At 39.1% G+C, this 15466-nt stretch overlaps 1 protein-coding gene across 4 annotated transcripts in view; it reads right to left on the bottom strand.

Annotated features, from left to right (window-relative positions):
• Positions 1 to 15466, bottom strand: part of Klhl32 (kelch like family member 32) — a 231450-nt gene that overhangs the window by 9814 nt on the left and 206170 nt on the right. For 3 of the 4 annotated variants that reach the window (XM_031366486.1, XM_031366485.1, XM_031366487.1), the window contains 3 exons: positions 7143 to 7201; positions 3734 to 3926; positions 1507 to 1601 (listed from right to left, as the gene is read on the bottom strand). In XM_031366486.1, coding sequence (XP_031222346.1) covers positions 1507 to 1601; positions 3734 to 3926; positions 7143 to 7201 — 347 coding nt within the window. Of the gene's footprint in view, positions 1 to 1504; positions 1602 to 3733; positions 3927 to 7142; positions 7202 to 15466 lie in introns of those variants that run through there. The other variant, XR_004117737.1, reaches the window with a different exon arrangement.

Raw genomic sequence — 15466 nt, 5'->3', positions numbered from 1 at the left:
AAAAAAAAAAAAAAAAAAAAAAAGCCGTTGTTTCATTGTGACATTCAACTCAGTTGCATGGCAGTGAGTTTTATCACTTCCAGGTATGGATAGGTTTAATTTTGCTTTGTGTTAAGTTCAAGTTTACCTACATTGTATTGGCAATATATAAAACTAAAAATTTTTTTTAGATGTTTTCTTCCTCAACTTTAACTGTAAAGCATTAACATTACAAGTGTGCTAAGAAAAATTAATTCTAGCTATTCACTGTACAACTCAGGTCTATCCAACCAAAGAAGGCAATCAAGTTTTCATATCTACTTCATCTCTATGAATAACAGAAAGATGTAAGATCCTCAGGAAAACTTGTGGTGAGACAAAGCAAGAGAGGAGAAAGGATGAACAATACTCTGAAAATAAAGGAGAAATGTAACTAATATAATCCAGCAAGTAGACATCAGCGATCTTGAAGAAAACAACAAGAAAAGCACGTGCCACTTTATGAAATATATAAGCATATATTCCTTATGAGATATGATCAAAAACTAGAAAGCTAGAACTTCTGGGTGTGGTGGTACACACCTTTTATTCCAGCACCCTGGAGGCAGACAGGCAGATCTCTAGAGTCTGAGGCTACCGTGGTATACATAATGAGTTCCAGGCAAGCCAGCGCTGCATAGTGAGACATCATGATGATGATGATGATGATGATGATGATGATGATGATGATGATGATGATGATGATGATGATGATGATGATAAATAATGCTAGAATCATTTTTTGCAACATTAAAAACTATTAAAAACAGTTTTCAAAAGTTTTCCTGCAAAGATTAGGTTAAAAAAATATATGAGTCATTCTAAGGATATGTTAGAGAAGTTGGGGCTAAGATATGTGAAGGGTTTACCAGAGAACAGAAGGAAAAAGAAAGCCACTAAGAATTAGACAGAGTATTAGGAATAAGACCTCAGCTACATATAGCAACAAAGTATGCGTTTTTTCCTTTGAGACACGGCTGGCTCCCTGCCAAGGCAAGCTTGCAAAGTGCTAAGGCTACTCTTTGGGGCAGAAGCTATCCTATCAGACCACCCAGAAACCACTAACTCTAGGATCCTCTGCCAGAAAGGAAGCACACCTCTGCAGGCAACAATTATGAAAATGAACAAACTAGAACATACAAAATTCATGAAGATGGGGTATCTTTAAAATTGTGGGAGTACAAAGTGACTATTGCCAAAGTTTCCTTAAAAAAAAAAAGTATTAAAAAGGGGGTAAGCTATCCAAAGTTCTCCATTTTGAGTATATTTTATAGATGTTTGCAAGCTTGTGCCCAGCTTAATTTTAAAAGGTCTCAACCATTTAGAAGGCATCTTATCTAGGAGATAGGATACAGGCTGAACTAGCCTCACAAAGAAAGGGACCTTGAGCCTCTCTCTACACATAAATATCTCCTTCTGCACCTGAATTGCAAAACATAACCTCGCTGAACCACTGCAGAAACTTCAAAAGGAACTTCAACTACTCACCTGGATACAAGCCAGAGGCTCATTTGTCCAAATTGAATATCCACCAACTAAATATATTCTCCCATTATGGACAGCAACTCCAGATTCATTCTGGCCTAAAGTAAAGAGAATTAAATAAAAAGAAAAATTCTATTTCTTGCATGTTTTAATTAACCCTTTTGCCACCAAGGGATACAGTTTTTCCCCTGTGGCATATCTGTATACTCCACAGGAATTTTGCAGCAATTAATCTCTGTCTCCAGAACTAAAATGAATTAGCCACTCCTGCTTAAAGAGTGAATCTATGTTTCGTTAGGCCCAGGCCAAAATACATTTAGTCAACACCTTAATAAATCTAGCACTACATATAGCAATAGTAAGCTATACGGAACCAACAATTCCATACTATTCTGTACGCCATTACTTTATGGTGTTGAAAATAAGGGATATTCTAGATATGTAAAGCACTCCTTGTGCTCCACATAATATTTGGGCCCACAAACATAGACAAGTGCTTACCTTCATAAAGAAACAACAGCAACCCTAGGGCAATAAAACAGAGCCACCACTTCCCACCCCCGCCTCAAATGAGAACAAATGGCAGACGAAACAGAAAGATGCCGCCCTTCTTCCTTTACATAGTCAACAGTTTTAAGATTATATTAAAGTTCCCAAGCCGAGACTAGTCTGCACTGTCTCTAGACACTGACACACCAAGACGATAAAAGGACTCTCTTCCCGTCTCAAAAGAGAAGACAGAATAACTCACTACCTCACATTCTTCCCTGGAGGCAACCAGAGAGTGAAAGTCTCTGTTTATTGATGAGCTGACACAGGATTGACTGGAGTAATAATTGGAGGCAGAGTCCCAGATCCAGGGATCTAGAATCTGAGATAGCATTATACCTGAAAGTTCAGTACTTACAGCAGGCAAACATCATTTTGCAAAAAAGGAGGAACTGGGTACAAAGCAGCCAGACCCCTGGTTGTGTTCCAACTGTGGCTTCCCAGCAGCAGTGGTGAGGGGCTGAATGCTCACTCTGCATATTAAATGTCTTCCAGAACTACTTTAACCCACCATTTATAGTTTGTGATTTTCCTCTGACTTAAAACAGCCTAGCCAGGGATCCTACCATTGGTGGATATTAGCCATAGGAGTTGATAAGAGAGACAGTTTTCAGCTCCATCTAGAACGCCAGGGTAAGTACATTATTGCTACATTCACTGCATTCCCTTCTGTCATGTCTCGGGGACACATCTGTGATTGCTCTGCAGAAGTACATGGGTCAGGATGAGTGGCCAGAAATGTAGCTTGTATGCACAAAGCAGCTATAAAGTTTAATTTCTAGACTACACAGAGAAACAACATACAGTGGTGAGAAATAATGAAGACCATCAGTCTCCTGAAGTCCCAAGAGATAAAAAAAAGAACTAAACAATGAGAAGTAGAACAAAAGTTACTTCCTGTCACTGGGATGTGGCTTACTTGACAGAGCGATTGCCTAGCATGGTCAGTTCCCACGACTATATACAATTGGGCGTGGTAACACTCAACTGTAACCCTAGAAAAGGCAAGTGGGAGGAAGAGGATCAGAAGGTGTTTCAAGCCATTCTGATGTATATGAGACCCTGACTTTCTAAAAAAAAGAAAATATATCATTCAGTATTTTGGTGCCATTTTCCTCCTACAGGTATAAAATTTCTCACATGAGAATCAGTTGATGAAAAGTGTGTTGATATGCTTCTCTTGGTCCAGTGAGAACCTACACAGAGGCACGGTAGAAACTAGACTCCCAGCCACCTGAACAAGCCCTGCCTTTAGCTACAAATCAGGCGTGTCTTCCTGGGTAAAGAAAACAATTCTTGTGCTATGCATTGTCCAGATAATATTTAGGGCTGTACTCTGGTTGTCCATGAAACATGTATGGGGATGTCTTGAATCTCTATTCAGTTTTTTATGCTTTTGTTTATATCTTTAGACATTTCAAAAATGTTTTGTATTTTATCCGTATATGTGTTTTATCTGTGTGTATACCTGTGTACTTGCTATATGTATTCCTGGTACTTATGGAGGACAAAAAGGAGCCTAAAGATCCCCTGGGACTAGAATTACAGATAGTTGTAGGATGTTAACAGGGTGGTGGGTATCAAACCTGCCCCCACAGAAGACTAACTTAGTACTCTCAACTACTTAGCCATTTCTCCAGCACCTATTTTTGTTTTGAATTTGCTTAACAGAGATACTTGCCAGTCAACAGGTTGAAATTACAGCGTGTCCACTGATCAGTGTCAATGTTGTAAGAGTCTATGTGACGTACAAGGATCCGGTCATTATTGTAATCTAGATCATTGCCTCCAAGAACATAAAGCTTCCTCTGGACAGCAGCCATGGAGTGGTAGACCCTTCTCTGTAGCATGGGGCTTCGACTTATCCACTTATTCTGAAAAAACAAAATTCGAGGGGGAATTGTGTTAAAGAGACCTCACGAATGTCGAAGGCAGTAGTGTCTCACTAGCAGTCCAAAGCCTAGAATCAACAGCATCTTGCTTGCATATTATTTATGTGTTAAGATGTATGGGTTTTGTATGTAAAAACAAGAAAAAAAAGCCTGCATAATCCTAGCTGGGAGCGTACATTAAAATTTTTTGGTAGGTTTGCATTTTATAAGGCATTTTACATTTTATAATGCGATTATAAAATTTCATGATGCTTAGCTCATGGAGATTACTTAGGTTTAAGCACATGGTCAGTACAGTATAGAAGATAGTGAATAATTAAAACCATCTAGATGGATACTATTAATCCATAATTCATGTGCAATCTTAAGCAATGGACTGACACCCCTTTCCCCATGCTCATCCCCATGGCTTTACAATTGAGATTCTAAAACTTACATGATAGCCAGCCATAACTTAGAAAATGCCTCAATTGTAATAAGTGTCCAGGTCATGGCCTCTGTTTTAAAAATACAGGGATTAGGGCCAGGAGTGATAGTGCATTCCTTAAATTCTAGCTCTTAAGAGGCAGAGGCTATCAGATCTCTGTGAGTTCAAAGCAATCCCATCTATGTACTGAATTTCAGGTTAAACAAGACTACACAGTGAGGCCCTGCCTCAAAAGTGGGGGTTGGCGGGGAGACATATAAACATCAAGTACAAAGGTCCCATGGAAGTTAAGGTGAAGGCTACTTTCCTATTCTTTTGAAAACTGACCTGAGGTCAGAGGACAAGCTAATACTTGGCTCAGTGACAAGCCTTTGTATCTGAATCCTCTCATGTCTTAACAGATTTACAATTATGCCTTTTGCCAAATAGGGTAATTAGGTTAGACATATTTATTTATATTGGTAGAAGGCCAAGCTTTATATGACAATGCCAAAGAACGGAGAAATCTTTAATATTGACTCTAGATCATCCTTAATAATAAGAAAGTTATAATCAGCCCCTTTTAACATAAGATTCCTATTTAAAATGCAACACAAGTTTTAAAGTTATGTGAAAGTCAACTGTGGCTTGAAATTTAAATCCCAACTAACTAATTGACAGACGAGTAAACCAAGCGATAGATCAGTAAGTAAACCTAACCACGTCCTTTCTCATAAACGCTCAACAGATAGGGAGAACCTCATTTCCTTTTTGCCAAGACAAAATTGGACTTGAACCAGAAAAATCATACGATGTTTTGTATGCATAAAACTTTACCAGTTCACGAAGCTGCAAAGGAAAATCAGTCTAGGAGTACAAACATGCTTGTATAAACATTGGCATATATAGTATAGGCGCTTATCACTATAGGGATATAGAGTGTGACATGTATTCCCTGTGGGCACTTGTAATGTGTCATTTTTTTCACTACAGGCACACATACTATGGCATTTATTCACTATAGCCACACAGTGTGGCATTTATTTACTATGGGCACACATAGTGTCGCATTTATTCTCTATAGGCACAAATATTTAGGTACTTATGCACTATAGACATATGTCATTTATTCTGTATCGGCACATATAGTGTGTCCCTTATTCACTATAGGCACACATACTGTGGCATTCATTTGCTATAAGCATATATTAGCTCATTTCTAATTTCTCAGGGTAAACTACAGACAAAAAGAAGTTGTTAGTGTGAGAGGCTTATACGGTCTGGTTCCTCTGAACATAGAATTCCCTCAATCAAATATAGTCTTTAATAAATAGTCAAAGCTAGATTTCAAACATTTTGCTAAGAAATATCTTTAATGCATTATGCTTGAGTGAATTTAAAAAATTCTGATGATGCTTATCTCGGGTGCTCTCTATGCGATAACCTATTACAGTATTAGGAATCAGTGTTTGCATTAGCAGTCCAGTCTCCTGCCACAAGCCTGTAGATGCCATCTGGTTTGCAAAGCCTGCCTACATCCCCTGATTATATCTTTAGCTTCCTTCACTGCAGTGCCTGCCAGGTGAGCCACCACCCGCTGCAAAGGCAAAGAAGCCGAGAGGCCTGGTGGGGTCATTCCTAATAAGCTAGCGTGTGAATACTAATCAGCCGTGGAGAAGCAGAGGTCACCCCAGCCTGCCTGTTGGCAGGTAGCGATGTGCTCTGTGGCAGATGGCAGGCATTATCGACTCTCCACAAAGGCCTAGAAGAGAAATAAGCATCAGGGCTGAATGATAGAGTTATTGAGATTCTGAGCAAGATGCAAGCAGATGTGATGTTTGCCAGTATCCTCCGTAAACAATATGCCAGCAGAATTTTTTAAAAAGAGCATGTGTGTACAAACATGAAACAGAACTCATTTCACCAGTGTTAATGCTGTCTTCCTCCTTAACCATGTGTGCACCGAACTCAGGCTTCTGCAATTAGTGATCTCTCATGAGACAGCTGACCCATGAACATCCAATCTCTGCAATCTACAGCTTCTAATAATATCAGGAGACACACTTGTCAAAGGAGAAATGCCTTCCTCAGTCAAGTCATTGTTAGAAACACAGCAGAGACACTGGGGACACTAAGCACATGCTTGCGGTACCGACCCAGATGCAACCTGCCAAAGGCAACTTGTTGTTTCAAATCCTAATGCTGCGCTAATGGACAGTAAACCTCCAGGTCATGCCATGTTGGAATACTGTCACAATCAAACCAAGTCATGGAAAGAACAACATTCAGCAGACACTTGTATGGTTTGTAGATATTTTGACAGAAGAAGAAAAGAAAAGTATTTCTTCTTCTAGGGGAAAGGGAATTAAGTGTTCATCAAAAGGGCACAGAAAGGACCCCGCTGTTAGAGGCACACCATTTCCAGACTTTCATACACATATCATTTGTGTTTGTCCTAGATATAGAACACCATTGGCTATATTAAGCCAAATGACATTATTTGATTTGAGAATAACAAGGTCATAGTGATGTTTCTTACCCCACATGGTATCTCTTACAGAAAGACATTGCTACAATCAAAATCCTCTCTATAGAATGCAAAGCCCCATGGCATTACATATAGCATGAAACTATATGAAGTTGCACAATAATAATGAGGGACCCAAAGGCTTTCCCCCTAAAATGCTTTCTTTTCCCCATGTAGCTGAAGGTACATTCCAATTAATAACTCCTGTGGAGATCTTTTCCAAATGCATTTTATTTAAGGTACCGAATTCTTATTAAGGTCTTACCTGGTTAGGTTCATATACCATCAGTCTGTTCTGATACTGTGCTGTGTTTGTCACTCCACCTGTAACAGAGTAGCATGTTTTAGAGCTTTTCACCAATAAGGAACAGGATCTTCCAAAATATGTGTGAGCTACAATGAAAAGGACAATGCAATACTGTTGAGTATCTGCTCTCGAAGTGAGCCCATGACACAATTACAAAATGTATTGTCAAAGGAATCTTTGGATTCCTCTTCCAAAGCATTTCAGTAGCAATCCACTGGAAAGCAGGCAATGGGTATACGGAGGGTACCAGAGGCCTTGAATTCTAGCATGATGTTCTGCATGGACTGGAATGAACACAGCGCACACAGATGAAATTTCTCTCTATGTAGTTTATTCTAAGGACAAAGTTATAGAGACCGTCCTTGCCCTTAGCTAAGGTGGCAGTGGCAGAGCTTTAAGCTCTGTGCATTGGTAAGGTGACAGTTTGCTATTTCTTTGGAAGAATACATATAGCAAAAGTCACTACCTATCAAAAGGTGGGGTAAATGGTATATAGGAGAAAATAACAATATCCATGAATGTGCCACATTAGAAAGTAAAAACAGGGAAATGATATTTAATAATGCATTTTACTTACCTCAACTTGATGAAAATATTATTTTAATATGAAATCCATATAAAATTTGCTGAGAATTTCTTTTCATACAAAATCTTCAAAGTCCAGGGTATATTTGACTCAACATGGACAAGCCAATTCCAATCATTTACTATGACAAGTGAAGCTGGAGACTATTATTGGCTACCAAGTGGGACAGCATGCTCTAAAGGTTTCCAGTGCAATGACGTCAAAAGTCGTTAAACATCCTCTTTTACAGGGCTAAATACCTAAGAGACCTCAGACTTTCTGTTTAATTAGAAGCCACAAAAGTCAATACTTTAAACTGATTTTTCCTATTTTTTTTGCCTCATAAATGGGAGACAGTTCAAAATCTGAAACTTTTTGAATGCAGTCACGATAGCACAAGTAGATGATCTCAAATCTGGCCTCAAGTGAGGTGCTGTCACAGAAAATACACAAGAACACTAAAACTTTTATATAAAATTATTTTCAGATTCTGTGTATAAAAGTAAATGAATTTTTGTGTTTAGAAATGGTTACCCTCCCTAGCACATCTGATCACAATATACAACTATCTGGAAATCTGAATATGTACGAGCACTTCTAGTGCCAAGCATTTGGAATGAAGGGTATTCAACTCAGACACGCTTCTTTCCATGTTTGTGATGTACAATGAGCCCTGTGCAATCAAGACACTTTTAATTCTAGTTTAACTTTCACTCTTAACAGTGGGGATGTGGAGACGAAATACCCATCTTTATAAATACCACCCATAAGTAGCTGCAGATAGCATAAGAGAACATTCTAAAGAACTAACAGAAAGACTTAGTTCTTAAATACGGATTCAAAATTTGATCAGGTGCAGAAGATGTCCCTATAGGGTTTCCCTGCTAATTTTGAAGACATATAGCTGTAAGACTGACCACAAGGTTTTAGCATTCCCTTAGCCTAGGCTGCATTCGGAAGCTAAGACCTTGCTTGCTAAAATTCTATACTCTAGATTAGGTATAACTGCAATGACTTTCTCTGTCTCTTTGAAATGTCAATTATTTTAAGACACTTTGCCACTTTTAGGAATCAAGAATATCTTTTTTTAAAGACCTAAATCTCTTTGAAATACAATCATCAAGAAAAAGGATATCCTTTCCCCCAGTTTTTAGGAGAGGGAATGAGTCTAACTTTGATAGGCACCAACTAGCAAGTTCCATGGCCTAAGTACAGAGGAAAAGGTCACAATGCGAGGAATGACTGAATGTGCTTGTTGCACCCGCTAAGCAGCTTTCAAAGTCCTCTAAAGTGCCTCCTTTGCTCACTCTGGTGCCAAAGAAAACCTCATGTTTCCATAGAGCTGGTTACAAACTCTGTCTTCCTTGACAGTCTTATGTCACCCAGCAATTCGGTTTTTGCTGACAGCACTAAAGCCCTGAGTAGGCCTTTACCATCAGCTCCACCCAGCATCAAGAGTTAAGTGAATCGGAATCCAGAGGATGAATATGTAACTCTAAGCCGACTTAGATTTGTCAATTAATACCAATACTATTAGATATATAAAGGGGTGGGCACTTGTCCAGGCCAATCATTTTCCTAAGCTCTGCTAAAGAGACTGGATCTTCCATGTAATTAATGGTTGCTAGTATCAACTGGAGACTTCTTATTTTAAAGTAATTCTGTAGCTTTCAAACATCTTTTAAAGTATATATCATTTATACAAAGCAAGATACCACTATTATAATCAACAAAAGCTTCATCTACCAAGAACAGAAAGGAAGGAGATTCCTGTTTTTAAAGAAAGTATTCTCTGGATTTATTGTCTCATTTCTAAAATGGAGTAAAAGGAAAAGAAACCACATTTAAGAAACCTGAAGTTGAAATCCCAACATAGAATCAAGTTATAGATCAAAGCAAGAGTTGTATTTCCTTTACCCCTGATATTCGCTTCCTGTCTGATTAAAAACAGAACGTTGAAGAATTCTCTCTTGGCATAACCATGTAAGAATAAATTAATCTATTGAGACCATACATGTGCTGCAGTTTAGAAGAAATGTCAGCACTTGTATTTGGGGCCCTAATCACCACATGCCACATGATGCTAAGGATTTGCATCATGTCCAGGTCACTTCTGATCATTTCTCCACCTGAAAGCAAATGGGAGGCCAGGCTCCCAGTTCTTACTCTGAAACTCTAAAAGCATCTCTACCTGTTTTAGAAATAAGGTCTATTGTGGTAAACTACTCACTTTATGACAATATCGAACATATTTATAGCACTACGTACTAAACATACAGCCTGTGAATTACAGTGTGGCTATCACACCCCCTCTGCTACATAGGGTATACAACTGATCACCAGGCTCTTCCGAATTATTGTTCAGAATTGTTATTTATTCACTTCCACAGATGCATCCATAATATGATTTTTATTAATTTTCACTCAATAATTAGATTCCTTAGTGTTACACAAAAAAATTTCCCTCATATGATACTGTTCAGAAATGAGATATTGGATCACTAGTTGGGAATAAAAATGAGAGTCCCAGTTAGTTATCAGCATGATTACCTCTAGAATGGGAAGACACAGGAGGCGCCTGCCAAACCCATGGCTGTATCTTTTGCCAAGTCGGGATTGCAAAGGGAAACTGGGGAATTGCCTCTATTGCTTTTCCTTTTGAAGTAATTTACAAATGAGCATATAAACAAATCCATTTCTTCGCAGTATAAAAAAAAAATAAATTTTACAGGAAGCATCCAAGTTTTCAGCCCACATTTATTCCAAAGAGCTTCATCATTACATTCGCTTCACATACCACTCTTCACTTTAGATTAATCTGCTGAAATGAGATGCTAAGGATTTGCATACAGATTTGACTATACAAAAATAGATATGAAATTAATAACAGTCTCTATATGTTTTAATTTCTCCTACTCTGGAGCACCCTTGCCTGCAGCAGTATTCCTGGCTTTGAAAGTCATCAAGCTGATTTGTCTGCTCCAGGTTATGATGCCACATGCTGCTGTACTGTCCCCTGCAATCAAAGCACGTGCACTGATAGATTCCTTTGCTACTTCTATCGAGTATATTTTATAGATTGGCAGTTTGATCTCCCTCCCTCCACCACAGGAGGGACAATCTGCATCTTAACAGCTTTCTATAGATACAGCTGTCATTAAATATGCCATCTCATATCAGCCTCCATTTTTTAAGACCAAGTTTTCTCTAACTTTGAAGTGTCACGGTCAAAGTTAAGACTTCTCAGCCCAAATTGAAAATGAGCAACCTTGTCTTTTACTTTTGAACTGTACCTTAAAGATATACTGCAGGTCCCCCCCCCACTCCCCAATGTCAAATAAGTCTCTAAAAACTGCCAGGAGGAATGAAAAGTTACCACCATGCTACCATGAGTGAGAAACACACTTTATCATCAAGACGAGATGAGAAGCATTTTTCTTAAGCTTCCCTGTAGAGCTCGACACAAAACTTGTGTCAAATGGATGAATGCATACCAGAGAGGATGGATGACAAGTGACTGCCAAACAGCCTTTGTCTCTGCTACCAAGAAATGCTAAGTGCTCACACTGTGTGAGGGGCAACAATGGCTGATACTGACCTGATGGCATCTACAAAGCAGTGGGTTAGAGAAGCTGGCCTCCTAGTCTGATGCTTATCTTTCTCTCTTAACAATTACATTTACTTATTGGTCCATTGGGGAGGAAGGCATGCATGTGTGCTAGAGTGTGCATTTGGAGGTCAGAGGACAATCTGCTATAGTAGGTTCTCTGCTTCTACCATGTAAGGGCCCAGTGACTACACTTCCGCCTCTAGACATTGTCAGGCGCCCTTACCAACTGAGTCATCTGACAGGCCTTGCTAGTTTTTGTTGTTCCCGCACCCTACCACCCCACAACCCTGACAAACCAAGAAGTACCTCTTCCGTGAGTAGGGAGTCCTATGCTTTCATTCTAGAAGGAGAGGCCCGGAGTTTCCACCACAGACAATGCAATGGCACAACTGAGGGCAACATGCAAAGAGCTGAGCCTCTCCGTCTTCCAAAGATGGAAAATCCTGCCTGCAAGTTGAGGACTGAGGGGAACTAGCGTGAGGTTCTGATTCTCTCTTACATGCTCACAAGGCCACCCTTGCTACAATTCTGTAGTCATTTTATCAAAATTTCTTACCATTCTCCTGCAAAGGACATTGAAATATTAAATGCATTTTACAGCATGAATTTGATTTCCTGTAGCATTCTTTGTTTTCTTTCATGATTATGTATATGTATGCTAAATGTATGTTTGTGTGTGAAGGTATGCTTGCACGTGTGTGTGTAAGACAGAGGACAGAGGACAACCCTGAACATCATTCCTCAGGCTCGATCCACTGGTGTTTTTATTCTTTCTTTCTTCTTGTTCTTTTCTTTCTTTCTTTTTCTTTTTCTTTCTTTTCTTTTCTTTTTTTCTGACAGATTCTCTCAATGGCTTGGATCGTAAGTAGACAAGGGGCTGGCTAGCTAGCAACACCAGGATCTGCTCATCTTCACTTCACTTCCCAACACTGAGACTATAAGGTACCTGATCCCAGGCCTGGCTTATTTTTATTTTTACTTGGATTCTGAGACTGGAATTCTCTCAAGGATTTTTACCCACTGAGCTATCTCTGCAGGCCCGATTTTTTTTTTAACAAGTAGAATAATTGGACAATGTACTTGGCCTTTTTTCTTCTTTAATGGCTTCAATTTCCTCTTATATTTAAACATATTCCAATTTCATACTCAAACTTTAATTACCCCCAAAGTGGCAACATTAAGTATGAGTTCCTATTAATCATTTTTATAGAATTAAGCTCCCTATTATCCTCTGAGACAAGTGGCACAATGAGAATAGATATAATGTGTTCACATATATACTTTTATTTTGAGACAAAGTTTTATTCTCAAGCCCAGGCTAGCCTAGAACATACTATGTAGCTGAAATTGGCCTTGAACTCGTAACAGTCCTTCAAGACCATCTTCTTTTGTGCAAGTGTTGAGATTATAGGCAGAAGACACCATACCCAGCCAAAACAATATATTTTATTATCTATTTTTATAAGCAACAAAATGGTCCATATTTTATGATGCTTATAAGGCTGTATAAACAATTATAACCAGGAATCTTTATACGAAATTAGCATGCTGAATATTTAACAATGTATTAAATTAAAACTCGTATCCCTATGATTTCAGTCACACTTAGGAGGCTCACCCAAATGGATGTGTAATTAATAAACTAAAACCTGCAAAAAGGAGTCTCAAACTTATAAAGTATCTATAAAAGAGTGCTGCTGTTGAACATGTAAATGATGTTTATGCCACTGAGAGTGAACAAGCAGAAATTTACAACCCAGAAAGAGGTAATGCATGCACCATATGTTGTTTTTAAGTAAGTGAAATCTACCAAAGTGCTCTGTCAACTAGGGGGACCTGCCTTTTAAAATCACATCAAATATCCACTGTAACTCCCAGCGCTCACTCTGTTGGGCGTCAGAATCCTGCCTCCAAAACCTCTGCTCATTGTCAGGGAGGTTTCAGTCTCAGATCCCAGCCTCCATGCGGACATGTCCAGTGGTTTTTTTGGCTTCTTACTGAATCTTTCTGTTTTGTTTTGCTTCGTTTAAACTTTCAAAATGTCTGGCAATTTTATTATTATTATTATTATTATTATTATTATTATTATTATTATTATTTTCTTTATTTACATTCATATGATATCTTCTTTCCCTTTATTTTATTTTTTTCTTACTGAATCTTTAATTGCCCCCTCCCCTCAACCAGATTCTTCAACCACTTGCTATGATGTGGCTTTAAGCATCTCTCTTGTTCGTAGATGGTCCCTCTCAGCTTCCTCTGTGATAGAGACACAAGAGCTTTTCAAGTCAAAAGCTATCCTTTCTAGGAGAAAAAGTCTGGAGTTTTCAACTTAAAAGGATAATCTTAGGCAATTGATATTAAAGGAGGTTAGATTGCTATAGTAAAAATGAAAAGCAACAAGTCTCTTACCCAGGCTACCGTACTTTGCCTCGTAGGTCTGTGTTGCTGAAATACTTTTCACATTTTAACTTCAGGATGCTGTTTATATTTTCAAAACTGGATGGCAGGACCACAAAAAGAAGAACTATCTGTCTTAATTCTGTGCTCAGGAAAAAGGGGCCACTTGGGCACCCAAAGATAATCAAGTATTATTCATTCTCAATGAACGACAACAAATACCAGGGAACCATCTTTTTTCTGTGTATCGGTTACTTTTAGAGCTATATCATGGATACAGTCTACTTAGAATTTAAGTGTGTTTTTTTTTTCTCAGACCCTCGCTAAAAGTGATCAAAACAAACAAAAAATTAGTGGCTGTATAGTTTAGTGGGAAAGCCTTTATTTTTTAAACCAGAAATAGAATTCAGATCTTGTCAAATATTAGCCTTTTGACCTGGAAGTTAATGGACCTCTTTATATTTCATTTCTTGGACAGTAATGGAAGATAAGCAAGATGATCTTTAGGGTCCAGCTAAGTGAGGTGGGGATTAAAGCTTTTCCTGTTTTCAGGGCATAGAAGGTCTGAATGTTTTCCTTCCTTCAAACCACTTAGTTCTCTTAAAAGCATTGTGGATAACTCATTTCTGTTTGGCTTCTGTCTCGGCTCAGTACCAATGTTAGCTTTAATTTGTTTGAGATGGTGGGGATTTAAGGTGTGTGAGTGGCAGGTAAGGTTTAAGGTGGGGGTTTGAGGAGAATAAAAGAGAAAGTGTCTGGATCCAGTGGTGTGCTAGATCCTAAAGCAACACAGATTTCTTTTTCTTTCTTTCTTCTTTTTTTTTTTTTTTTTTTTTTTTTTTTGGTTTTTCGAGACAGGGTTTCTCTGTGTAGTCCTGGCTGTCCTGGAACTCACTCTGTAGACCAGGCTGGCCTCGAACTCAGAAATCCACCTGCCTCTGCCTACCAAGTGCTGGGATTATGGGCATGCGCCATCACCGCCCAGCACAGATTTCATCCCTATTGGCTATTCCAATTCACTGGAAACTTGAAGCTGACATTCAAGTTATGAAGCTCCAACCTGTGTGGCTTCCTTGTGAGAGACGTCTCCAGGGTAATAATCCCTGGCCCTAACTAGACTAGCTGGGATGCTGGCTGCTAAACACCTTCCTGCAGGAGCCTCTGGACTTTGTCTAACGTGGATACCTTTTATCATCTACTAATCCAAAAGTATGCCCTTTCCAGTTCTCTGTTCGCACTACCAAAAGATGACAAAAAGCTTTCAAACTTGGTATAGGTTCTGAAAACGTGCTTTTTAAAAACCTATCAGTTCTCTGTTCTCTCAGAGGCTTTTCCCACCACCGTCTCTTCAGGCCCAGCATCTAATCTTGGATAAGACATAAACTCAGCAGAAACTCATCATGATCTCACCTGAATCTATCAACAAGGAAACTCCTGGCTTCAGCTCCTCACCACTGGTACGCAGACCTAAACCCCTCCTCTCTGAACTGGCACCTAGATCCATAGCTATCATGTGCAGCAGACCCACACCCCTCACCTCAGAACTGGGACCTGGGACCTGGGACCTGGGTCCATAGATATCACCTCCCTTCACTAGTACCCAGACCCACATCCCTTACACCTCAGAACTGGGACCTGCGACCTGGGTCCATAGACATCATGTCCCTTCACTGGTACCCAGACCCACACCCCTCACCTCAGAACTGG

Source organism: Mastomys coucha, unplaced genomic scaffold, assembly GCF_008632895.1.
Source record: "Mastomys coucha isolate ucsf_1 unplaced genomic scaffold, UCSF_Mcou_1 pScaffold14, whole genome shotgun sequence".
NCBI lineage: Eukaryota > Metazoa > Chordata > Mammalia > Rodentia > Muridae > Mastomys > Mastomys coucha.
Note: the sequence above shows the minus strand (reverse complement) of the source record. Positions and strands in the feature narration are given on the sequence as shown.